Source organism: Festucalex cinctus, chromosome 10, assembly GCF_051991245.1.
Source record: "Festucalex cinctus isolate MCC-2025b chromosome 10, RoL_Fcin_1.0, whole genome shotgun sequence".
In the NCBI taxonomy this organism is placed as follows: domain Eukaryota; kingdom Metazoa; phylum Chordata; class Actinopteri; order Syngnathiformes; family Syngnathidae; genus Festucalex; species Festucalex cinctus.
This window is the reverse complement of record NC_135420.1, coordinates 11,388,902-11,415,866: the sequence shown is the minus strand read 5'-3', so window position 1 is coordinate 11,415,866 and position 26,965 is coordinate 11,388,902. Positions and strand designations below refer to the sequence as shown.

Below are 26,965 nucleotides of genomic sequence, written 5' to 3'. Positions count from 1 at the left end.
TAATTCCGCATTCGCTCTCACACACTGCTAAAAGACATATATCAGCATTTTTTTTGCATTATATGAACATATTTCAGTATGGCGTGACAAAGGATGTCAGTAGTGTATGAGAGGTAATGCTGAATTATGTCCCTGGGGGCCCCTTGTACATTTCAATGCAACAACACAGTCACCGGCCACTATCACACAGTTTTCATTGATACAGTCACAGATGTCTAGTATTCTTTTATTGTAGAAATATGCTATTGAGATTCTTTATTATAGCATTTTATTCTCCTCACTTTTTTGCTGTTAAACAATAGTGCTACTACTACTACTACTACTACAATAACTAGTAATTGCTAGTTATGTAATTACTTTGTAATTTTAACGTAATTTATCCTTCAATTTCCATTATAGGCATTCAGCTTTCAGCATTCCCACACAATTTCTCCAGAAATTGCACTTAGTCTAGTCACTATGTTTATTATTCTACCATCACGACCAACTAGGGCTGGACGATTATGGAAAAAATAATCATCATGATTATTTTGATTGAGATTGAGACTCCGACAATGCCAGCCGATTTTGAGGAAAAAAAAGTTTGTCACTTTATTCTCAGAATTCTGATTCTGAGAATAAAGTCAGAATTCTCACTTGAAAGTCAGAATTGGAATTCTGACTTTCAAGTGAGAATTCTGACTTTATTCTCAGAATTCTGACTTTAAAGTGAGAATAATAGTAGCACTAATAAAGTCAGAATTGTCACTTTAAAGTCAGAATTCTGAGAATAAAGTCAGAATTCTCACTTGAAAGTCAGAATTGGAATTCTGACTTTCAAGTGAGAATTCTGACTTTATTCTCAGAATCAGAATATAATAATATATATAATAAAGTCAGAATTGTCACTTTAAAGTCAGAATTCTGATTTTAAAATGAGAATTCTGAGAATAAAGTCAGAATCCTGCCAAAGTTTTTTGTCTCTCTTCACTGGCCCTAATCCTCTTCCATAATAAATTGATTTTCAAATATAATAATTTTTCTACGACTAAAACTGAACTATGATGATAGCCTTACGCCCATTCATCCCTTCACGTTGAACACTTCATTCTTGAACACTATTCTTCTTGTCAAGTATAAAAGAACCTTGTAAAGTCATGTGAAATTCAAGCCTTTTGCATTTTCATTAATTTTCAAACTTAAGCATTACATTACCCTCTTTATCATATTTATTTTATCTTGTGTTATTTTCACAAGTTTGGGGACTTAGTGGGCTAACCTGGGACCTCAAGGATTGTATTTGTGCTCTGCCACGTGGAAATGCCTGTTGGTATGGTACGGAAAAAAGTCCTTGGATTTGTATCATTTAATTTTGAGAAAATCAAAAATTTAATTGAAAATGAAAAGAACAGTAAGACAGTAAAATAAGAATATACACTAAAATAGCTATTTAAAACAAATACTGCACTAGCTGTTCCTGTGTGTTTTGGCCTCTTGGGTGCCGTGCATCCATGGTGTACTGTACACACTACAAAGAGAACAGAAGAAAGTTGCGATTGAAATATATTAAAACAACTTGTTTTTCACAGAATGGGAATAATTTATGCCTTTGAGTATCTGTGGGGTTGTGTTTCCATAGCATTTGTGTGTGAATATTCGTTATTTGAAGGAAAATCACTCCCAAAGTCTAATGCTAATTTCCTGTTAGCATTTGAATGGGGTCCTCCATTCACTTTAGCATTAGCGCTAGGCTAGCGAATATTGTTAAAACAAAGCATGTTTTACATTTACAGAATCACTGTGAATCGCTACAAGCACAGTTCAACAGTCTAATAGCTTGACAGTTGAACCTTTGTTGTACTTGGGTGTGCTGAATGCTCAAGTTCTTTCTCAGAGTAGGCCCTTGAGTCTATAAAAGCGACTGTCTGATGGGGACACCCACTCACATGCTCACCTCAACATCTACGAAGGTTTTGTGCAAGTGGCACGTCTATGATTGTCCCACATGGCATATATATAAAGAGAGCAGCCCATATCGGAAAGCGCTGACACTACTGACATGCCACATGCAGGCTGCTGGTTGCAAAGTTTTCCCTTCCTTTCACTTTTCAATTTGGTTTCTTCAGAAATGTCGTTGTTGCGAGCAAATTCAATGGATTGACACTAGCCATCCATTTTCTAATAGTCATTCACACTTAAATACAGGTTTTGGGAATGTGGGAGGAAACCTTGAGAAAACCCACACAATCACATGGAGCGCAAAGTCTACACAGGTTTATTTACAATCGTGAGATAGTCGCTAGCATAGGATTTACCCCGGGTTTTCACCGGATGCGGTTGCGGTGCGGTTGCGGTGCGGTGCGGTGTGTCTTGACTGCGTGCTCCGGACGGGTCAATTTTTTTGTCAATCCACACCGGCTCCGCACAGCTGCGGTCCGGCAGCTCCGTCGCCGCCCACTACCCAACGTGTCTCGCGGGACCGCGCTCGCGCGATCATGTGGCATTTCACAACGACAAACATACAGAAAGTCTGTGCTCAACAGAGAAGCAGAAAGAGAGGTGGACTTCTTTTGATTTAACCTTTTCTTCTTCTGCTGCTATGAGATTCCATGCAGCATCCTTTTTTGGTTGTCCTTATAAAAAGGATGTGCCGTGTCATATATTATTTTGTGGTTTTCCACCTCCAATATAAACCTCTCCTCGTCCATGTTCGCTGGTGTCTAAACCGTGAATGAGCACATGGCCCTGCGACGCCCACGTCACGTTTTGCTGAAAAGCTTGCGAAATAGGAGCTGGCGAGTGTTTTATTCTGAAAGGTAACCGGAAATTTATTTTGAAACTGCGTCGGTCTTCCTGTCCCGCTCGATGTGTTTTGTGCTAGCTTGCCATTTGCCGGAGGCCTACCGCTGCGGCGTCCGGCAAAAATAGAAAATAGGTCTATCCTTGCGGAAGGCCTGCGGCACGCCGCAGCTGAGACGCAGTCGACACGCAACGCACCCGCAAGCGGTGTAAACTGCACCATTCGAATGAATGGAATCTAATTGCTTGCGTCGCCGGACCGCACCGCAACCGCACCACAACCGCACCGCAACCGCATCCGGTGAAAACCCGGGGTACTGTAACAATGTGTTGACGTTTGTGGCTCCTTTCACTTGCTAAATTTGGCAACCAAGATCAGAATCAGATTTATTGGGAGAAACACAGAAAATAACAATGAGCAACAGAGAGTCATGACAGAACGAGAAGCCTGGTGGTTCGCTAATTAGCGCACCGAGGGACACATTCACTAAGAATGCGCTGCGTCCGGTAATAGTGCAAAATATTGCGCCACAACTGCACCCGCAGTCTGCGCCCAGTTACCCACCGGATATTGCTCTAATCATATACCGGCGCAAACACGCCCACAAAACAGAGCAGGAGCAAATTTGCACCTGATTTACTACACATGGCAATGGATTTGCGCCAAGAACATGGTTGTTATAGTAACAGCTGCGAGAAAGATGACATTATCAGAAAGCGAGGTTGTACCGAGAGGAAGCGTTTATAGCGCCATTAAGCTGTACAGAGCAGAGGGGACGACAACGACGTCATCCATTCATAAAGTACAAATTATTGGTGCAATCGTTTTTAGAAATATATTTTCAGAGGTAGGCATGGCCTTACAGTATGCATTTGGCACGTAAAAATTATCGGAAAATGCCTCCCCGCCATTGCCGATTAGATCAGCCCGGGTTACATTAAATTTCTCTCTCTCTCTCTCTCTCTCTCTCTCTCTCTCTCTCTCTTTCTTTCTTTCCTCTCTGCGTGATCAGCCAGCCGCACATGTTGTGCCGCAAATGGCATATACTGCTGTCATGGTCCCGGAGATCGAGGTTGCGTCAGGTTAATACATGCTTTCCAAAAACGTTATTTGCGTCACACAAACTCTGTGTGGCTATTTGGAGTTAGTGAATTAGACGCTGCATACCAATGAGTCTCATTTGCATTGAGGTGGGCATATTTTGCGTCAAATGTATGCAAATTACCTAATTTACATACGCGCAAATAACACCGCCGCACAGTGGCGCATTATGTGCACTTAGTGACGGATTTCCCCATCTTGGCGTGTTTAGTGAATTAGGCGCTCCCAGATTGCTCCATTTTTACCGGTTAGCGCGGTGCAAAGGTGACACAAACCTTTAGTGAATAGGCCCCCAAGTCTCTTCTATAAAGAAAGGGGGGTGGGGATTCTCACCTGTCCAAAAACACACATTATTGCATTTCTCATTGTTGAAAAATAAATTTGACTAAAAAACAACAACATAGATGGAAAGGAATCAGTGCATGTGCTTCCAAGACAAACACTACGAAATGAAGAGAATGTTGTATACTGTTGGGAATGTATTTCTACAATGTCATGGAACAAATATCTTTTTCCTCACCTTCAGAACATGTGACCGCACGCTTTGGGAGCGAGGACTCACTCAGTTACGCTGCCTTCAACGTCACAGATGATCTGGGTCAGGGCCTCTCAATCTCTCTCTTCCTGCGCACACGCAAGTCCGGTGGCCTCCTGCTGGCTGTGGGCAACAGCAGCACGCAGTACCTGCACGTGTGGCTGGAGGACGGCGTGGTCACGGCTCAGCTGGGTGACGCGGAGAGCCTGAGGGGAGAGAGCGCGGTGGATGACGGCGAAGTTCACTTTGTGAATGTGGAGCTGGCGAAGGGGCGAATGACGCTGCACGTGGGGGCTCACAAACAGGCTGAGGTGGAGGTCGGGACTGATGGGCTTCAAGAAGGAGACACTATTTATGTTGGAGGTCTGCTGGAGAGTGATGCTACTGAAGAGTTTGGGGGACATTTTAAAGGGTGCATCCAAGACCTGCGGATAAATGACAGGAGGCTGCAGTTTTTTGGTTTAGACACTTCAGTGACAACGTTCCCTTTGCAACTTATGGAGAATGTGACTGCTGGCTGCTCTGGAGACAACACCTGCAGTGTAAGTGGACCTGCTTACTGTCCTTTTATTGTGGGGATGCTGAAAGCATCCCACATATGTTATTCGGATTTTTATTCTCCTCACTTTTTTGCCGAGAAACAACTGCCACATAATACTTCCGATCGGTCAAATATCAACTTACTTAAAAAATTCATGCCTTCTGGGGTATATATATATATATATATATATATATATATATATATATATATATATATATATATATATATACCCCAGAATTGCCTAGTACCTGACGATTTGATTCGTATCACGATTCACAGGTCACGATTCGATTCGATACCGATTAATCCCGATACGAATTTATAAGTCGATTGTTGCGATTTTTTTTCATTCAAATTTAGAAAATACTAATCAGTAAGCTTGTAGAGTGTAAGATTTATATGAAAATGTATTATTTATTTATCTGAAATTTCAGTCTTATAGAGGTTGTAATCTGTTTCATGTTTGAACAGCATTAAAATAAAATATTAAGGCTTAATGTTCCGTTCATATAACATTCTTCTATGCTCAAGGTGTGAATCCTAACCCGAAGTCAGACATTTTGTTGAATATTTTTCCATTAAAAATGGAAGTTTAAAAATCGATTCACACACAAAAAAAAAAAAAAAAAAAAAAAGGCAATGATGATAAGACGTTGAATCGGTAAGACTACCGAATGAACAATTCTGAGCTCTTAAAAAAAACAAACAAAAAACGATTTTTTTTCTATTGAATCGATTCGAGAATCGCGCGATGTAGTATCGCGATATATCGCCGAATCGATTTTTTAACACCCCTAATATATATATATATATATATATATATATATATATATATATATATATATATATCTCGTCAGATTCCACATTACTTACAGTACGTTAAACAACTTTTCCCCATTCATTTTCAATGGGACTGACGTTGAACCTTTTCGAAGTCCCACTTTCCACGCCCACTTCCACATACAACTGATCAACATTACCAGCTCTCTGATTCTGTTCAGTGGCACACTTGGTTAAGTGCGTTGTCCAGTAACCAGGAGGTCCTGGGTTCAAATTCCACCTCTGACTGTACATTGCAAATATGTCCATGGCAATTATGCTTAGTGATATAAATGTAAACCAACTGACTATCATATCAGGAAATGCATTAGAATTTCACTGAAATGATAAAATGCATGTTGGCTTGCTGTCTCAGATGACACTTTTCAAAATAAATGCGCCATTAGCCATGAATCTGAACAAGGCAAGTTATCTCAGTCCTTAGAGGAATTGCCTCCCCAACAGAGGACCTGGATCAAATCCCGTCTGGACGACATTTTAGTGCATTTGATGGTTCGATAACAACTGACTATCATATCAGGAAATGGACTATAATTTCTCTGAAATTATTAAATCCCACCTTAGACAGATTGCAGTTCAAGCTTTCTTTTTATTCATTTATCTTTCAACCAATTGAAACTGTAATTTTCACATGATTTATCTTTCAATTTACTTCATAAGCATTCAGCATTACCACACAAATTCTCCAGAAATTGCACTTAGTCGAGTTAAGTTGCCTTCCATGATTAACACAAATCTTTCAAAATGAGCTGACACTTGTATCATTGGCTCTCCTTCAGAGGAATCCTTGTCTGAACGGGGGAATGTGTTTCACCATGTGGGACGATTTCACCTGCTCGTGCCCACCCAGCACTGCCGGGCGGCACTGTGAAGAGGTCAGATGGTGCCAATTGTCTCCGTGCCCTGCGGATGCTGAGTGCAAGATACTTAACCAAGGATATGAATGTAAGTTAAGGCATCAAGTCGGACGATAAGATACATTCCTTATCCATTTCCATGCAATGGGCTCTCTAATTTAGAAAAATACAGTTTGGTGGTTATGTAGTGTACTTATCTATCACAACATTAGATTCAAATAATATAAACAGCTCTCAGTATGATGTAGAACCGTTGTACTGTACACAACTGTAAACTACAATTCCAATAATGAACCATTTTCAGAAGAAAAAACACGAGCTCTGGAGCTTGTTTACCTTCTATTTGTTTAGAACCACCTGTGGTTAAAGCCAAACTGAGTCAAGGTTTTTACTTTCTGGGCCTGAATTTTACACATCTGTTAACCGCACAGCATAGTATGAAAGCAAAAGTTATCCAAATAATGCTAAACTCAAATAAGATGAATTATGTTTAATTTTTAAATAGTATGTTAAAGGTGTGCTCAAGTTCAAATAGTCTATTTCTCATGTCCTTGTAGGTTACTCCAATGCCACTTTCCTGAACGACAGCACTGTGTTGGTCTACAGAGGAAACGGCCACATATCCCGCAACATAACCAACCTCTCTGTGAACCTGCGCACTCGGAAACGTAATGCAGCCATCCTCCATGCGGAGAAGGACTCTGCCTTTGTCACCCTCTCTGTTCAAGATGGCTTCCTCTTCATGGAGCTCCAGAGCTCCACCAGAGACGCAGAAGGGCTGGAGGAAGACAAGCCAGCAGAGTCCACAGTCAGCCTCAACAGCATGAGATCTGTCAGTGATGGCGAGTGGCACAGTGTCCACTTGTTCATGACTGCACCGTGGGCTAATATGTCTCAGTGGACTCTGGTGCTGGATGATGACGTAGATGAGGCCAGCACCTCCAGTGGTCAAGGGGGCAACCTGGACTTCCTCAGGAAGGGAGTGGACATCTTCCTGGGAGGTTTGGCTCCCGACGTCGGGTGGTCCCTGGCAGGGTGCCTGGGCACAGTGGAGCTGGGCGGGATTGCGCTGCCTTACTTCAGCTCTTCTCAGGTGAACCTTCCACGTTTGCAGGAGGAGAAATTCATCCAGACGTCACTTAATCCTCCGCTGGTCGGTTGCAGCGGCGCACCCGTGTGCACGCCCGATCCGTGCTTGAATGGAGGGGAGTGCCAAGATTTATTTAACTACTACAACTGCAGCTGTGCTGAGGGCTGGGCTGGGAGGCACTGCGGCTTCTTCACTGACACTTGCGCCTCCGATCCTTGTATCCACGGTAACTGCAGCATCAACGGGCTGACTTACGAGTGCTCCTGCGAACTCGGGTACACGGGAACGGACTGTGAGGAGGAGGTCGACATCTGTGAGAACCACCTGTGTGCAAATGGCGGCACCTGTCTGCATGGACCTGACAGATATGCCTGTTTGTGCCCTGATAACTACACCGGACCTCTCTGCAAGTAAGTCTTTTTTCCATTTTTCACGTAGAAAATGATGTAAATGCACACCGCACCGACTATTACATATGTACCTTCAGCGCATGTACGAGAAGTAATTCCCCTCCATACCATCGACGGCGGTAGTAATTATTCTTAAAGGCAACCGGAAACCTCTTTACGGGGGCGTGATATAAAAATGGAACCAATGCATACCGGTTACGTTTTCTCTCACGATGTCCTTCCACGTGAATGAAACTCTTTGGTTTGGATATTGCGGAGCGCATATCCATCTAGCTATTGCCAGGTTAGCAAAATCCAGCCATTTTTTAAATCCATCTCAGGAGGCGGCCATTTTGCCACTTGTTGTCGAGTGAAGATGACATGAATCTTGCTCAGCTCAGGAAACGACCAATCACAGCCCACCTATTTTCTGAAGCAAAGCTGTGATTGGTTGTTACCCGGACCTGAGCAACATTGATGTCATCTTCAGTTGACAGCAAGTGGCAAAATTGCCGCCTCCTGAGATTGATAAAAATGGCTGGACTTTGCTTCATAATTCATATTACACAAATGTATTATTAATCAGAATTTTATGTTTAGACTAGTGAAGTCACATATAACATATTACTGTCAAGAAATGTTTAAGTTTAATGTTTTTTGATGAATTACTACCAAGCATTATTGTTGATGTGATGCAAAAATATGTCTTGTGTGGCAGGGGAAAAATTCCATCCTGTAAGGACGACTTTTGTCACGATCTGAACAGTTTTCGGAGCATGGTTAGTTAGCAAACACAAATAAATGATGCTAAATTGCTGAGACGAGGGACCGCACCATAAGACAGACGAGATGCTACACTTGCTAATGTTCTTCCATCGCCGCCTGCGCCTGCAGCAAGCTCGTCTGAAGATGAATTTCTATTCTAGTGTCAGCCAGAAAAGGCCTCCGTCTGCTGCGGTGTCTCACTGGTTCAGCGGCACTTTCTTTCCCTCTCATCTCCTGTTTGCCTCGGAGAACAGGCAGGGGAACGCCGCCAACCATTTATCCCATAAACACGCAGCTCCTTGCATTTTTTTTCCCCTGTGCACTAAGAACCTTTGCAAGCAAGCCGCCCGACAAGTGAAGCCGCACGTCTCCCTTCACTGGGAACATCCGCGCTGTAAAGTTTTCATCAAAATTACTTTGTTTTGTTTGTGTCGCTTTCTACCTCCTTCCCCCATCTCTCCTTGTGTTCCTCTCCAGTGAACGGGTTGAAGAAATTCCTTGGTACATTGTTGTCAAAAATGTGTAAGTATTTTTATTTATTTATTTATTTTTACCTTTTTCTCGGGTGCTCCCTGTTTGTTTCCCCCTTTGTTTCACAAATGTCATGCACAACATCTCTCTCGCTCTTTTTTTTTTTTTTTTGCAACAAAATGCCAAGCAAAGCTAATATTAACACTGCCTGCACCAATGTTTGTTTAAAAACACATACCCACAGTCTAGAATGAGTGACAGCTGTGGTTAAAAAATGATTGTTGTTGTCCCAAAGTTGCAGAAGGCATGGAAAAAGAAAATGCTTGTATCCACATTACCAAAAGATATTTTGACTGCTCCGTGAGAAAATGTTTGGCCATTTCTTTCCTACGCATAAGATTTCATGTCGTTACTCAAGGTAGATAATCTGATTACGCCGCTTGGGTTGTAAGCTTCTTTTGCCTCTCCGGTGTTACAACACGGAATCAAACAATACAAGTAGTCCCGCATGACTGTTTTGTCTGGCTCCAGCTGACACATTTGACAACAAAGTGCCTGATATGAGTTTTTGTTTGTATTCTGGTGTCCGTGCGTTCCTAGGCGGCCAAAGCTTCCTGTGTCTGTGTGTGGAGATGAAGTCAAAAACTACACTTGCTTCAATGGTGGCAACTGCACTGAGCGCGAGTTGTCATGTGACTGCCCGCCTGGCTTCACTGGACACCGGTACGATGGGCACCAACTTTAGTTTTTGATAACACATTTTCAAAGCATGTCCACGATACTAACCCAACAACAAAAGGTTTGAAACAAACAACAAAATAACTACATGTTGTTTTATATATTTTTTTCCCAGTGCAAAGGGCGATCTTGCATGAAAATTATGCACAAAATTGCAGAATGTCAAACCAACATTATGCGCAAGAATTCATCTTGAATTTTATTTTGACAAACATCAACAACTCATTCAAAATTTTAATATCGGGGTGCTGTTTGTCCTGCAAGTATTCCAAATTTGAAAAAAATAAAAATAAAAAATTGGTGTACTGATATTGTACAGTATAAGATGGGGTGTAACAGAACCGAAGCTATGTCTGCCATATAGTGGTGAATGGTGGTATTGCAACTTAAAACTACAGTCGACCCCTGCAAATTCAATTTGGCACTCATACAATTTTTTTCCCTTGAGAATATTTTTTTGGTCATATTTTGGATTTTCCCCAGCTTTTGTGGGATTTTATCCACTATTCACCATTTCTCGTGGAATAAAAAAAAAAAAACATAATTATTTTTTTTTTAAACATAAATGAAAGTCAACAGTCCCCCGCCACCTGCCCCCCCCCCCCCCACACACACAAAAATAAATGAATAAATAAAATAAATTTATTAATTAAAAATAACAAATAATCTCGACAATATGTTCTATGCAGCCCCACCAGTATATATACAATATTCTGGTTAATACCGCATTAGTGGAATATGAGTTAAGCAGCAAAATACAGCAGTTTTTATCATTATCAGAAGGCGGCCATTTGCCATTTGAGTGAAAAATGACATCACAGTTGCTCAGGACTCAGGTAACGACCAATCACAGCTCAGCTTCAGAAAACAGGTGAGCTGTGATTGGTCGTTGGCTGAGCCCTGAGGAATTGTGATGTCATCTTCAGTCGAAAGCAAGTGGCAAAATGGCTGCCCCCTGAGATGGATAAAAATGGGTGGATTTAACTGATATTCCACAAATGTAATATTAATCAGAATGCCATGTTTAGACTAGTGAAGTCACAAAAAACATATTGCCACGAAATATTTATGGTTGACTTTAATCAGAGTGCAGTTGCAGTTGCCTGTTCTATACTATATAACAATACTATTTATAGTAACTGAAACCATAAATATTAACGATTATCAGTGGAGTGTTTTTATGATATTTCACAATGAAGAAATACATCCTAAAACATTTTGGCTGTAAAGTGTATGGCTATGTATGGCTGCAGGTGTGAGCAGGAAGTGGACGAGTGCAAGTCCAACCCGTGCCTGAACGGAGGCTACTGCCGCAACCTGATCAACAAGTTCCTGTGCGTGTGCGACATGAGCTACGCCGGCGATATATGCCAGACGGACGTAAGCGACATTTACTTTTACGTGGCCGTGCTGCTGTGGCAGAACCTCTTTCAGCTGCTCTCCTACCTCATCCTCAGGCTGGACGATGAGCCCGAGGTGGAATGGGGGGACAACAACTGAGTGTTTATCTATGACATCGTGTCATTTGTTAATGTTTCTGTGCCTTCGTATTAAGCACTTTATTTAATATAATAATTATTACTAGAAGTTGGTTAAGATAAACAAACCACCAAGTAATGTAAGATATGAAATTTACACCTTAAATACCAAGACAGCATAGTAAAATAGTGGTTACAATTTGGAGTTTGAGATTTATTGTGTTTATCCATCTCACGGGGCGGCCATTTTGTCACTTGACTGAAAATGACATGATAGTTCCTCAGGGCTCAGGTAGCAACCAATCAGGGCTTACTTTTTTTTTATGAAGCCGAGTCGTGATTGGTCATTACCTGAGCCCTGAGCAGGGTTATTATGGTCTTGGAATTTTTCATTTTAGCTAGTTTTTATTTTGCCTTGAGTTTTGTTTTGTTTTTTAAATTTAGTTAGTTTTAATTAGCTTTCATGGTGGTTCTGTTAGTTTTGATTAGTTTTAGTTATTTAATAAATGCTTAGTTTTGGTATTAGCTTTAGTTGTTTTTTTAAATTTAAATTAAGTGTATTATTTGTGCGCAATATTCAAAAACCACCATGGGAGCGACGTCATCTGAATGTGCTTTTCTATTGGCTGCTGCTAGATGGCGTCACTTCTGTGTGACACACTTTCAAACATCCTTATTCCGGTTAACATCAAAATAAATCTACTTAAAACATTATATAAAATCATCCCAAAAGGCTCATGCATTAAATTAATTACCAGAGACTGAAACAAAGGGCATTTTTTCCATTATTATAGTAAGTTGTAGTTAGTTGTTTTTTAAAAAGCATTTTTGTTTTTATTTTATTTTGTTAACGAAATAGTTTTTTTTTAGTTTTTTCATTAGTTTTAGTTAACTAAAATAACCTTGGCCCTGGGCAACTGTGATGTCAGTTTCAGTCGACAGCAAGTTTCAAAATGGCCGCCCCCTGAGATGGATGAAAACGGGTCAGAATAGAGCTAATGAACATGTCATTGTCAAGAAAATGTTGGGTTTGACTTCCACTTTAAGCGTCAAGATAATGCTTCAGACATCAGACAGCTTTTAATGCGATATTTATTTTTTTTCGTTCACACATGAATTGTTTCGCTTATTAAATATTTTGGAAACTAACACGTTGCCAGAGCTCCTGAGCAACACGCTTTGTGTCATAGTGATTGTAAGTCAGTGTCATCTTGTTGATGACAGAGCCAAAATATCACAATGCAGTTTCAGACACTTTTACATACATCAGGTTAAAACTATTAACATCCATGAAAACTGTTCATATGAAACCCTAAGAACTAATTGCAATTTACAGCAATGAATGTGAATGAATATACTGGGGGGAAAAAGGGGGACATTTTTGGAAGCTTTCTGGAATTTTGGGTTATTAAAAACAACAACAACAAACAAACAGATGACTTAGACATCCCAAAATGTCGACATGTCACCCAAGGAAATGCTCCAAAGCAAACATAACCTCTGCTGGAGGTTGGAGTGTACTGTTGGAATGTTTTTTTCCAGTTCGGATATCCTGTCAGTCTTTTGTATTGGAATTTCGGGGCGCTCCAAGCGGCGTAGGTGTAAAGACGTGTTTTACTTCTAAAGGCAGTGAGAAGTGTGAGGCGACAACATGACGTCTCACTTTGTTGTTGATGTGGATTTGCATCAGTCAATGATTGACTGACAGCTGCACAATGTCTTGTTTTGCTCTTTTCTTCTTTTTTTTGGGGGGGGGGGGGGGGGGGGGGTCTGCAAACGTTTCCGTCGGAGGCATTTCATTTTAAACACTAATTCACTTCAGCTTTGCTTAGATGGAACCAGCATATATTCACTGGGCTGCTAGTCAACCTTTCATAGCCTCAATTGTCACTTTTCTCCCTCATTTTTATGTGTTTTTGTTTATTTGATAACACGACTCAATACTCGTGTGTGTTTTCTTTTGTCAGTCTCCTCTGTCCTAACATCACTCTCTGGTTTTGGTGTTGTCTACTATTACTAATAATCATAATAATAATAAAAAAATTTCCTTATTAGTTTGCTTTGTCGTGTGTTCTCTTTTCATCATTCTTTTTTTTCTTCCCATTTTCACCTTATGATCATCTGTGTGTGTTCTGTAATCAGATCAATGATGCCATAAATAGACACGTAATCTCCTTTAACAAGATGTAGAGCGATTGTATCCCAAACTAATGAAAGCTCCTACTCAAACACGCAGCGCAAACATGAGAAACTTTTAGTCACAAAAATATTACACATTATGTATTTGAAACAACCACATCAGCTTACTGCTAACAATACAAAATGCCAAAGTTGGCAAATTAATAGCAACTATGTAGTAGCGGTGTTATAATGCTTTAAGCACGTCATGTCTGTCAAAGTGCATCAAACATTTATTTCTGACTAATATTACTGCAACTGAGTGAGTCAGAGTAGTTGTGAAGCTCTTCTTCATTTGTGTTTCTTTATTATAGTGCCCTCTTGTGGCCAAGTTGTGCACTAAAGAAGGAGCCAGATGAATTTATAATGATGCACAAACGTGTTTAATTCTTTACATTCTATTTGATTATGTTTTGATCATGTTTTTATAATGAACAGTAGTATTTAACTTCTTGCTCAGCTTGCAAACATCACATGACTAAACCCAGGAAACAGGTGAGCCTTGATTAGTTGTTACTTGAGCCCCGAGCAACTATGATGTCATTTTTAGTTGACAGCAAGTGACAAAATGGCTTCCCCCTGAGATGGATGAAACAGGTGGCTTTTTCTGCTTAATTCATATTCCACAAACTCAATATTAATAAGACAAGTGGGGGCACATTCAACGTATTGTGAAGAAAAAAATTGAATCGGGAAGAAAAATGACAATAATATGTTCTATGCAGTCCCACTAGTCTAAATATGTTATTCTGGTTAATATTGCGTTATTGGAACATTACTTACTGAGTAACACATTTAGTCCCCAAAACGTATAAATATGTTCTATTTTAAATATTACCATGCTCCCAAAGATGTATTTATGTGTTTTGGCTTTGATGCAACCTCTTTTCCCCACTGTTTTAAACAGATTTGTGAATAATGATTAAACTTAGCCATATTCTAATACTAATTGATGCAAAATGGAAACAGAATTTTTTTTTTCCTGATAAAAGATGAGACTCTAATCTTTCTTTCGGTAGGTTCCATGTTTTTATAGCAATAGGACACAATATTTTATGGGCCTTTCAAAATCAGTCAAAATCCAGTAAAACAGCAAACATGTCTTGGGAGTGAATGAGTTAAGTTATTGAGTTGAGATTGAGTTATGAAGTAAAATCCAGCATTTTTTATCAATATCAGAAGGCGGCCATTTTGCCACTTGCTGTCGAGTGAAAATGACATCACAGTTGCTCAAGTCTCAGGTAACAACCAATCACAGCTCAGCTTCAAAACACAGGTTGGTCGTTGCCTGAGCAACTGTGATGTCATCTTCAGTCGGGAGCAAGTGGCAAAATGGCCTCCGCCTTGAGATGGATAAAAATGGCTGGATTTTGCTTCATAACTCAATCTCAACGTCAACTAGTGAGGTCACATAGAATATATTGTCAAAAAATGTTTATGGTTGACTTACTCTTTAACCAGAGGTGGCAAATCCAGGTCCAGAAAGTAAAAACTTTGCTACAGTTTTAGCCCCTTGTGCTAGCTAGCTAGCTCCCAACAGGTGCACGCACCACGGGTGCTAGCTAGCTCGCTCCCTAGCAGATAAACGAACACCATGGATGCTAGCTAGCTAGCTACCAAGCACCATGGGAGTTAGCTAGGGAGCTAGCTAACTAGCACCTGAGGCGAAAGCCAAACAGTGGCAGGATTTTTACTTTCTGGACCTGGAATTGGCACCTCTGCCTTTAACCAATTTAGCTAAATGAACGCAACAAATATTACAATACACTTGATCATGTAAATGCTCGGTGGGACAAAATAAAGGACACAGCAGGCCATATGTGTCCCCCCGGCCCTACTTTGTCCAAACCCTATTTTTACATTTCTATTATGTCATCTGGACAGACCTAGGCGGAGCAGTTAGGCAGGATTGGGGCCCTGGTTGCACTAATGTGGCCATCCTTTCAGAGGAGGCAGAAATGTGCTTTGCTTGCGAAAAAGCAGCATCTGGCACTGAAGTGCAGCTTCAGCAGAGAGCTGGTGGCTTTCACAGAAGTTTGGTCTGCTTCACGGAAACATATGAGGGCACCTTATCTGATGTGCGCGCACACACATGCACACGCAGAGCAGGTTGATAGTGCTGACAGCAGGGAGGCATTGCTGCTGCCGCCTCTGCTTCGAGGCTTCGAGGTGGCCTCGCCACGTACCTCAGAGACTGGTTAGTTAGACATCTCTGTGGCGCGCATGTGCGCGTATGGCAGCGGGTGAGTGATGGCGGGTCCTGGCTGCCGGCTGTTGCGGCGGCTTGCTTGTTTCACACTCACTCTGACAGCAAACTGTGCCGCAGTGACAGGTAAGCACTTTCCCAAAGAACCTGTATGGAGAGGAGAGAAAAGTGTCATAGCCGCAGGAGCTAACTCTTGTGTTTTCTAATTGTGTTTCCACGGCGATTGCCGAGTGACCGGTTGATAAGCTTTTATGATAGTTACAGCTGCCACTCGGAGTGTTACGAGCACAACACCGGCTGCAACTTCTGATGTAAGCCAGTGTGTCACATAATGAGCGTTAACAATCAGCCTGACTGCATGGCTTGCTTTGATTTCTTCTGATTGACAACTGAAATCTGGTGTCGAGTGCTTTGGGTGGAAGCAGAGCTGGCAAAAGTACTGAGTGGAAGTACTCATTCAAATGTTCTGTACTTCTACAACAGAAAAAAGTACATGATTTGAAATAGGGCAAGTAAATAAATCAATAAATCAATACTGTCTATTACGTTTGTGCCTTGGAATATGAGTGACTTCATTTATGATTTTTTTGAGATACAAGGAGTCATTTGGTTGATTTTTTTTTAATGCTGATTAAGTTATTGATATATATTCTTTTTGGTCCAAAAGGAACTTACAATTATAGCGTTTCTATTTTTAATTAATTAATTAATTAATTATGTTATTTTTATTATGTATATATATGTTTCTATTTTTTTTAATTTGATCATTATATTTTTAAATGCTTAAACATTTTCTTGTTTTGTACCAAAAAATAAATAATTGTTTGAGTAATTGTGATGTCAATTGATGCCACAATAATCGTGATTATTATTTTTTCCATAATCGTATCCCTGATTTATGGTTATTTTATGTTGTGGCTATACTGAGAAGAAAAATCACATTACGTCAATGCTGTTTAAGCTAGCAAAGTAACAAGGTAATTTTGCTTAGAACCCTAAGTTAAAAAGTAATTGTACTTTTTTACTTCCCACCACTGGCTGACCTTGAAGCTGTTTGTGTGTTGTTACTGGAAGGAACAATTTTACAAGCGGTTACAAAGAGGCGGCATTAAAAAGCTTTTGCCTCCAAACAAGGCGTGTACTTTTGTGGCATACCTCTGGGGGTGTTTGCAGAGTGAACGCCGATGGCTTCATCAGGCCGCCTCGTGTGTGACCGCGTGTCTGTGTGTGATCCTCCCCAGACGGCTCGCGCTCCATACGGCTCTCGGCTGGCTGCCGTGCTGGCGCCGTGTCTGGTGGGCCTGGCGATAGCGCTGGCGATAGCGCTGGCTCTGGCCGTCAGCAAACTGCGAGAGAGGCGGCAGACGGGGGGAGGTTTGAGTCTCAGGCGACTGGAAGCTTCGGCGGGCTGCTGCCCTCCCGCCGAGGCGGGGAGCGCTTCCATCAGCACTTTGGCGGCACGCGTGGAGCGCCTGGTGTAGCCAAGATGGTGGAAGACGGCGTTTGATTTTGTTAGCGTGAGTGAGTGAGGTGCGGGTAACACAAACAATGCATTTATTTTGTTTTTGACAGTGGAACCTTGTTTGTTGTCTCAGTCTGTCTCACTGTCAAGAATTGAAGAAAAAAAGACGGTTCTTACTAGTACAGTTCTCTCAGTTGTTCTCGAAAATGGGTGCTGCTGTTACTCAATGTACTCCACTCTATGTTACTCCAAGTTGACGCTTAAAACTGACATACAAACAAAAGAGAATTAAACATTTTATGTATAAAAACTAAAATCTTCAAGCAAATCATGTAATTTGACCAACAAAAGTCAGCTAATGCCAACATGCTAACTTTTATAACAGCATGTACCTGTATACTACACTCCCTTTGAATTCAATCAAGGCTCAACTGCCACATTTACTTTTACTGCCACACAAAAACATTAATATGACAAAGTCATTGATCATTTATGTCATCCTTGAAAACATTTCATCAGATTTCGTCATGTTTCATTGTATTTTCATACACCGGCAGCCCATTGAGAAAAGATACAATGCTGCCATCTGATGGCCATAGTGTTTTTGATTCCACAACTCATTGACCAGGCAACGCGCGCTGCACTTAGATGGTGAATTGCCCATTGATTAAAAAAAAAATAAAAAAAAATGTAGTTGACATCATTTAACGTTTATGGTGGTATACATCGTGATTTTACGAATTATTATTAAACATTTTTGGCGGTCAAAGAGTTGTCCACATTATGGGTGTGCTCAAAAAATCGATACGGCAATATAAAATTGTGGGTCGTTGACGAAGAGAGACATTAGTGCCTTAGTTTCCATTGTACGTAGTTAAAAAAAAAAAGTGTACGTGTGAAATCTTTTTTAAAAGTAGCTCACCAGTGATTGACATGTCTTGCTAAGAAAAATTAAAACAGAGGAGGAATATCAACATTTATTTACTTAACGTGTTACATGTTTCTTAATGTACCAATTTTCCGATATTTTGTTTAAAAACAAAATAGAATGCGTAACATGAAAAAATGCTGTTTTTATTTCCTGAAATATTTCAAATAAGCATATTTTAGAGCTGTAATTTTAATACTTTGATATTTTTGCTCATATCGGCTAATGCTTATTCATAAATTTTCCCGGTGTGTCTGTGAAAGCTGCTCCTTGCTCTGCAGTGCGTGTACATTTAGACCAACGTAAACCAGAAAAGCTGCTAACAATTTTATGTTTTTTAACCATCCAGCATAATAAACATATCAATTAGGTATACATATGAATGATTTAATAAAATACAAGTAAATTAATGTAAAATATCGGGATACGCATCCCCTTGAAGATCATGTATTGGGATACATATGTATCGCGATACGTATCACATTGTGACCGCTGTACCGTGATACGTATCGTATCATGAGATTGTTGGCAATGGCTTTTACATGTTAAAAAAAACATCCCACCAACGCCATCAGAACTAAGAAATGAGCAAAAATAAGCTCAATTAGCACACAAAATAAATAAACAATAACTCACTCAAAATGAATAAATGTCCAGGAATTCTGAATATAAAGTTCCTTCTTTATCCCCCTTTTAAAAGTTTTAAACCCAATATTATCTGAATATTCTGATGTATATTTCACATTTTAGTCTACATGAAATAATGACTTTATTTATTGTTCTTTTTCGACCAAATCAAAAGTGTGAAACAAATCAGTTGCTTTTGCTAAGTATCATGTTACAATAAATTTTCACACAGCACCAACACACACAACAATACTCAAAGGCAAATCTCTGCATTGTGGAAAAATACGCGATAAATCAAAACGCTAACTCGCTCACCTCTCATCGCCAGTTGACCTCCGAAGGCGTGACCTCTAACCTGCTCCTTGCCGTCAGTCTGGTGTCCGTCGTCCTGCTGCTGGTTCTCATCCCGACTTCGGCCGGCCTGGTGGTGGCGCTGAACCGCCGCGCCACCCGCGGCACCTACAGCCCCAGCCGGCAGGAGAAGGACGGATCTCGGGTGGAGATGTGGAGCATCAGCCAGCCTCCGCCCATGGAGAGGCTCATATGAGCCGTTGGCAACACTGACGATGACCTGGGAATGAGGCCTGCGCATTTGGATACGCGCATGCTGCAAAAGCGGAAGAGCGCTTTGGCGACGTCGTTCATCCATCTTGTTTGGATGCAGGTTATGTGATTCATCTATATTTGTAGGGCAGATGCAGCAATGCGCGCCAAATATGTTGTACACATACTTGTGTCTATGTAAATATCAAATGATGGTGTATGTTAATTTATTCCATAGATGTCTAATTAGGTGCCATTTTTGACAATTTCCTGTACATTCCTTTTGTGCCATCTTAATAAAACAATACTAGCAATCAAAAAACATTTGGAATGTTGTCTACATTTCAACATTTAAAAAAAATATGGAATTTGGACACCATACAAAAGTAGTATTGGAGACCAGGGCCCAGTTGTTCAAAACTCGGTTATATCTTTAACCACAAGTCAAGTAGATTTAACTGACCGTTATCTTGTTGTTCAAAACTCTGTTAACTTTAACCGGCTGTTAACTTGCTGGTAAAGTTAGCGCACTGCCACTATCTTTTTAACAGTGCGGTTAACTCTGTTCGTGGCTAATGATGCCCGTTGAAAAGAAAAGAAAGAAAAAAAAAAAAAAAAAAACGTCCATCGAGGGCATGACTTTGACATTGGTGATTATTCTGATGAAAAGTTACGCACACGCTATACCGATAATAATAATACCGTAATACAATGCCAAGTCTCATGCTGAGTCAAAAGAGAAATAATAAAAATGTGTTTTTTAAAGATTAGTTCTAAAAATGGACATTTAGTGGGAGGTGATGTGATGTCTCAACAGCAAAGAACCGTTGAAGAAATGGTAGTTATTACACAAACGGCCAGCAGGTGGCAGCAGAGCAAAGGAGATCAACCAGGGCCATGTTGGAAAAAAGCTCAATTACTTTGTGAAAACTGATGAAACTTAGTTCTCTTCTAATGCTAATTGCTGCAAAACGGAAACAGATAGAAATATACTTTTTTCTGATGAAAGAAGAGCTTTTAATCTTTCTTATGATATCTTCCATGGTTTTATAGCAATAGAACACAATATTCTGTGGGCCTTGCAAAATCAGTCAAAATGCAGTAAAACAGCCGTGAGCGAACGGGATTGCTTCTGTGAAAATGGCTGGGAGTGAATGAGTTAATCAAGCGCAGTGGTGGCCAAGTCCGGTCCTCGAGAGCCGCAATCCAGCCTGTTTTCCATGTCTCCCTCCTTCAGCGCAGCTGAATCTAATGATCAGCTCATCAGCAAGCTTTGCAAAAGCCTGATAACGATCCTGATCATGAAACAGGTGTGTTAGTGGAGAGAAACACGGAAAACAGGCTGGATTGAAGCTCCCGAGGATCGAATGTGGCCACCGCTAATCGTGCATGTTATATTTTGTTAACATTTGTTCAACTGCTTTGTTTGTTTTTCAAGATCAATACTAAACAGTTCCTGAAAAAACGTCAACAGCAATAATTTTGTCCTTGTTTTGTTCGTTGCAAAACCCAGCGTTGACAACTTACCCAATTGAGGGACATGTCACACATACACTCTATTTGATTGGTTGTAACTCGGCACTGAAACAAAATATGAAAATAACATGAATACAAAATATATACCTGAGACTTTGGTCTTTCATTTGGTGCACATTTTGTTTCTATATGACGTAGTGATTCCAAGAATGTAATGCTCAACCCGCAAACGATTCACCCTTGCCCAAACACCAACCATACTTCAACAGCTGTTAATAAGCGAGATCAGACATGTATGCTGCATGAAAGAATATTTATTTTCAGTTCACAGTGCATACAAGATGTGCAGTTGTACCATCGACTGACCTCGGTTGTTTTCTCCACAACGAGAACACGCAAGTGTGCACGGAATCAAAACGTACCAGAAAACGGAATTGTTACAAAAACCAAAACAAGAACCGATTGACGTCTGCACTGCTACTACACAATGTTGCATTTTAGAATATTTTTGGCATATGGAAGGTGATGTTGAAATACATTATGAAATGTGTCTGTCTTGCATTCATTAACGCTACGTTAGCACACTCGTCCGCTGGCAGAATAGCAACAAGCACCAAGAGGTTGCTCTTCGGCCACATTTTTGAAATCATCATCATTGTACAGCATTAGTGTAAACATCATTTCTCATGTTACTCACAGCAGTAGTTATTCGCTCACGTATTTCGTCTCTGGTTTATTTACACAAGCCAATAAATGTAAAAAAAAAATAAAAAAAAAATCTTCTCCTGCAAGGCAGATGATGTTAAATACAACGCAATTCAATGCAAGGCAGAAACAACATATTTGCATCATTCTTTTTTCTTTTTTGGACTGACGACGTGCTAAATACTGAGATAAATACCAATAATTATGAATGAATGACATCCGTCAAACGAATAAGAGCCAAGTCCAAACGGACGTTACATCCAAGTACTGAACATGCGTGCAGAAACAAGAGGGAGTACCGGATTGTGGGTTATATATTTTATATTAATGTCTCTTTTTTAATTTTAAAAAATATTTAATGAACACATTCAAATCGGGTGTCATTTACAACATACAACACCAATTATATATTATTTATGTAAAATATACTCAAGAAAAATACATGTCTAGCCAGCTGAAAATATTTGATATTTATCAGTTTTTCATTATGAAATGAAGACCTCTGAGAAAGCGTTTTAAATGCCGTTTTTTTTTAAGTTTTGACCTAAGTTTGAAAAAAAAAGAAAAAAAGAAAAATTAGTTTAAATAAGTAATTAATTAATAAAATAACTAAAAAAATCTATCTAACTAACATGACAAAAAATAAATAAAAAATACATAAAAGCAAATTAAATGTCAGGAGGTTCCTCCTGTGTGAAATATCACCTGAGTTCACTTCAGGTCATTTGGTCACAACTACTTTCACTCATGAAACAATCAACGGACCACATGATCAGTTCGACATTGCATACGCCTACCAGTCTGGTTAATACTGTAGCAGGTAAACTTGTATCTTGTAAGGCACAACACACTGTTGAGCACGCAAACACGCACACACACGTGGCTTATTCCCATTACAAACTAGCTTGATTGTTATGTTTTTGTTCAAGTAGTCAAAGTATTACATTTTGAGTTGGAAACGTTTGCATAGTCACGAGTACGTGTTTTCACGTGTGTCAATGAGTCGGACCGCCGCAGAGTTGCTTGCGGACTTTCCTTTTTTTTTTTTTTTTTTTGGACTTATGACTACCGACGTCTGCTCGTTTCAATGCTCGGCAGACACTTTCTGGGGAAAACGTGAACGTTCCAGCGGCGGCGATCTGACGACGGCCGCTTAAAGTGCCAGGCTGGCTGGCGTCTGCTCGAAATCACAACAAGAACGGGAAGAGCACCAAACCCAGCACAGGGGAAACATTTTTTTGTTGTTGTTGTTTGTTTTGTTTTTTTCTGTTTGGGTGTCAAACCTCGGCACGCAGCGTTTCGTCTGACAGTACAATCCAACACGCTATCATCAGTGTGTGACTGGAAGCTCGGAGATATGGAAAACCGTTGGAACCAGATCTCATCCTTCATGTACTAGTATACTTTATATCCTCACAATAAGAAAATTCAGCACACTAGTTGTACAACTTCCTTACCGGGCATGCTTTTTCCACTGCTAGTGCCACTTTTGGCTTACTATGGTAGCACTAGTAGCACAACTAGGCCAAATGTGTGGGCATGTGTTGTGCACTAGTAGCCTCCCAAACCCTACTGGTAGCACTAAAAGGTCCCACCAATAGTTTTGCTTTATGATGCTAGGGATCGTATCGGGCTGATACCACGACTCATTTTGAGGTATCAGTACTTGCAACGGTGACTGATACTCGTGGCTATTTTACAGTCAGGAAATAAAAAGTAGATGAATACAAAATTGCCATTAATTTCATATAATTTTTTTTACTTTTTATTAAAAATACTAGTAGTATTGGTACCTGGTATTATTGGCTACAAAAGTTGAGCATTTGTACTGGTATAGGTCTGAAAAAAAAAATCGATACATTATACTAGTGAGGCAAAACTGTACACTAGTTGACAACTGTGTGCTACTAGTGCAATCTACCGGCCCGCTTGGCAAGTAGTGTTAGTCGCATGCAACTATCAACAAGTAACGTTTTGCCACACTAGTAATGTGTGTGGTCATGCTTGAATGCTATAAATTGTCGTAGGCAGTAGTGGATGGGGGCAAATGTCACTATTCTACTAGTGCACTGAATTGACATACTAGTAGGACAGTTACTAGTGAAGCAAAACTGCACGCTATTTGTCAACTGTGTGCTGTTAGTGATATAATACAATTCAACCAGTTATTATCTAGTACTTCACTGGTTGTACTAGTAACATGGAGATTTCAACTAGTTTGCAGTTTTGCCACACTAGTAACATGTAGTTGTCCTACTAGTATATCAAACTTGTTATACTAGTGTGCAGAAATGTCACACAGTGATGCGAAAAACCTTACCAGTGCATCCGAGTTGTTCTACTAGTGCACTGAATTGTCCTTGACATACTAGTAGGACAGTTACTCATGAGGCAAAACTGCACGCTATTTGTCAACTGTGTGCTGTTAGTGATATAATAGAATTCAACCAGTTCACATCTAGTACTTAACTGGTCGTATTAGTAGCATGGAGATTTCAACTAGTTTGCAGTTTTGCCACACTAGTAACATGTAGTTGTCCTACTAGTATATCAAACCTTTTCTAGTAATGTGTGTTGTCATGTTTGAATGCTATAAATTGTCATAGGCAGTGGTGGATGGGGGCAAATGTCACTATTCTACTAGTGCACTGAATTGTCCTTGACATACGAGCAGGACAGTTACTAGTGAGGTAAAACTGCACACTATTTGCCAACTGCGCGCTGTAAGTGATATAATACAATTCAAAAAGTTCACATCTAGTACTTCCCTGGTTGTATTAATAGCGTGGAGATTTCAACGAGTGTACAGTTTTGCCACATTAGTAACATGCATTTGTCCGCCTACTATATCAATCTCGTTCTACTAGTATGCAGAAATTTCAGAAAAAACCTTACCAGTGCATCAGAGTTGTTCCACTAGTACTGAATTGTCTTACTAGTGAAGACTATAAGCATACTCGTACATGAATATGGAAGAAATACTCAAACGGCTTTCAAAAGGGAGAGACGACAACACAAGATGGACAAAAGGATAACAAGCAGCAGGGTGCAACCGACAACAGATGGGACAAACGGGAAAACGTTTTCAAAAACATTTCCATCCATCCACAGAAAGACGGCGAACGTACCGTTGACGTCTCGGCCGACGAGACTGCGCAGACAAACAAATGACATGTCCACGTAAGGCATGGTGAAGGAAACGCTTGTCCACAGTGTCGTAATGAGGAACCGCCATTTTCATTTTGTTGATATTCCTTGAAATCCTCATCAGGTGGCAGCAGAGTATAAGAGATCAGCCAGAACCATCCGAAAGTGCAAACGTTCTTTTGCTCCAGTGAAATGTGACGACCGCCCACGTGACGATGGGACCGGGCATCGTCAGTTGTGGAATGTGAAAAGTTCTCCTTCCTGGTGACATGTTTGTTCGTGTTGCTCAAAACAAAAACAAAAATGTGCAATTTGCAGATTATATGGACCAAAGTCTTGGGACACACTTCCAAATTGTTACATTAATCTGTTTTCTGTTCCAGCATGCCTGGGATGAGCTTGATGGTGGCAGAATTTGATTGGAAACACCTTTGGGGTGTTCTACAAACACAAGAACACTTTGTAGAAAGACATTGTTTCAATAACTCACATGGAGAACTTAGATGGGACTATCAACATATTTCCTTCCACTAGACATAATGGTGTCCCAATACTTTTGTCCTTATACAGGTGCATCTCAATCAATTAGAACTTGATTGAGTTTTTTTTTTTCCTCAGTAGTTCAATTCACAAAGTAAAACTCATATGATAGACATATGAAAATGCCAATTCATTTCAATTGTGCAAAATTGCCAATTGATGCCACAAAATGGCAGCTCAGCACAATATGAAACTCCCCAACTCTCTTCAACATAGTCATTTTGTACTAAGATGCCACAAGATGGTGGCCAAGTTATGTTTTATTGCTTTGGCTAAAGCATAAAAACATGTTTAGGTGAGCTTTTTGGTGACTCAATGGGGATTAGTTGCAAATTCGGCCAATTTGTGAATGGCAAACAACAAATATATTTGAATTTTGTAAGCTATAACCTTCAACATTCTAAAAACGAAATTAAATACTTCACAGTGTGAAGTCAATCGATATATGTGAAACTACTGAAATTTTCCACAACATTGTATTTTGAGACGCACCTGTCAAGTGTATTGCCGATGTTTTGACTTAAAGAAATGAGTCCCTGGATAAGATCTCGTTACCGTCCACCAGTTCTTCCTGTTTTGTTCCCACAGGCTCCACCTCCAGCAAGTCTTCCTGCTGTTGCCGTGGCGACTTGCCGCAGACTTCCAGCGCGCCAACAGCGTCCGGTTACGAGTGCTCTGTGGCTTTGCTGTGGTGACTGTTGTTGCAGTGAACCTGCGAGAGCTGCAGGCCGCTTTGAAGAACCGGCCCGACGCAGCACATGGACTCGATCTCCTCCAGGAGGCCTCGATCGACCTTCACGTGACTCAGACTCGGCAGTGCCTCCGTGCGGTCCTTCTCCCAGGGTACCTGCACGCAATTGCTGTTCCGGGCCCTGCTCTCCTTGCTCGCTTGCCTCTGCACGGACTTCTCCTTGTAGTTCTTCACCGTCTCCTTGGAGAGCACTTTCCTCCTCAAGATGCCGGTGGAGCCCGTCGGATTGTGGGCGGGAGGGGGCTCGGCGCTCGCATGGGGCTCCGAAATGGTGCGGGCGCGGGCCGCCGGCGTCGGGGAGTAGCTCGGAACCGAAGACGCGTGAGACGAGGTCGGGGATGGCGTTGTAGGCGGGATGCGGTGAGACGTCGACGGCGAATAGGAGAAGCGGTCCGCTGCTTGTCTGGCGGGAGGTGGGCGGGGCTGCTCGGGTATTACAGGTTTCTTCAGGCTGCTCTTGGTGGGCTGTCTGCGTGGGGACGGTGGGAGGTGCTTCCCGTGGACCGCGCTGTCGTCCTGACCCATGTTCCAGCCCCCCGGATCTCCGCCTCCGTCACAAGCACGTCCCTCGGAGGGTGGACAGTCAGCGGCGGCATTCAACTTACTCTGAAAATTAACGGACACAGAGGAATTAGCAAATGTTATGACAACAATACTCTTGGGCCCAACCGATATTGCTTTTTAGGCTGATGACGATTTTTGGTAGGAACAAAAAAAAAATAGACTACCGCTTAATTTGACAATTAATAAAAAAAAAAAATAATAACTATATATATATATATATATATATATATATGCAATGCATTTAATTAAAGAAT

The 26,965-nt window shown here is 40.7% G+C and overlaps 2 protein-coding genes across 4 annotated transcripts in view; one reads left to right on the top strand and one right to left on the bottom strand.

Annotated features, from left to right (window-relative positions):
• Window positions 1–19,859, top strand: part of crb1 (crumbs cell polarity complex component 1) — a 28,989-nt gene extending 9,130 nt beyond the window's left edge. The window contains exons 3-10 of one of the 2 annotated variants that reach the window (XM_077534549.1): window positions 4,407–4,957; window positions 6,576–6,741; window positions 7,211–8,153; window positions 9,375–9,419; window positions 9,969–10,091; window positions 11,360–11,486; window positions 17,210–17,498; window positions 19,314–19,457. In XM_077534549.1, the coding sequence (XP_077390675.1) occupies window positions 4,407–4,957; window positions 6,576–6,741; window positions 7,211–8,153; window positions 9,375–9,419; window positions 9,969–10,091; window positions 11,360–11,486; window positions 17,210–17,449 (2,195 nt within the window). In that variant the 3' untranslated portion in view covers window positions 17,450–17,498; window positions 19,314–19,457. Of the gene's footprint in view, window positions 1–4,406; window positions 4,958–6,575; window positions 6,742–7,210; window positions 8,154–9,374; window positions 9,420–9,968; window positions 10,092–11,359; window positions 11,487–17,209; window positions 17,499–19,313 lie in introns of both variants that reach the window. The other variant, XM_077534548.1, reaches the window with a different exon arrangement.
• A 1,441-nt stretch (window positions 19,860–21,300) lies between these two features.
• dennd1b (DENN/MADD domain containing 1B) overlaps window positions 21,301–26,965 on the bottom strand; it is a 136,633-nt gene continuing 130,968 nt past the window's right edge. For both annotated transcript variants that reach the window (XM_077534356.1, XM_077534357.1), the window contains one exon: window positions 21,301–26,753. In XM_077534356.1, the coding sequence (XP_077390482.1) occupies window positions 26,061–26,753 (693 nt within the window). In that variant the 3' untranslated portion in view covers window positions 21,301–26,060. The remainder of the gene's footprint in view (window positions 26,754–26,965) is intronic.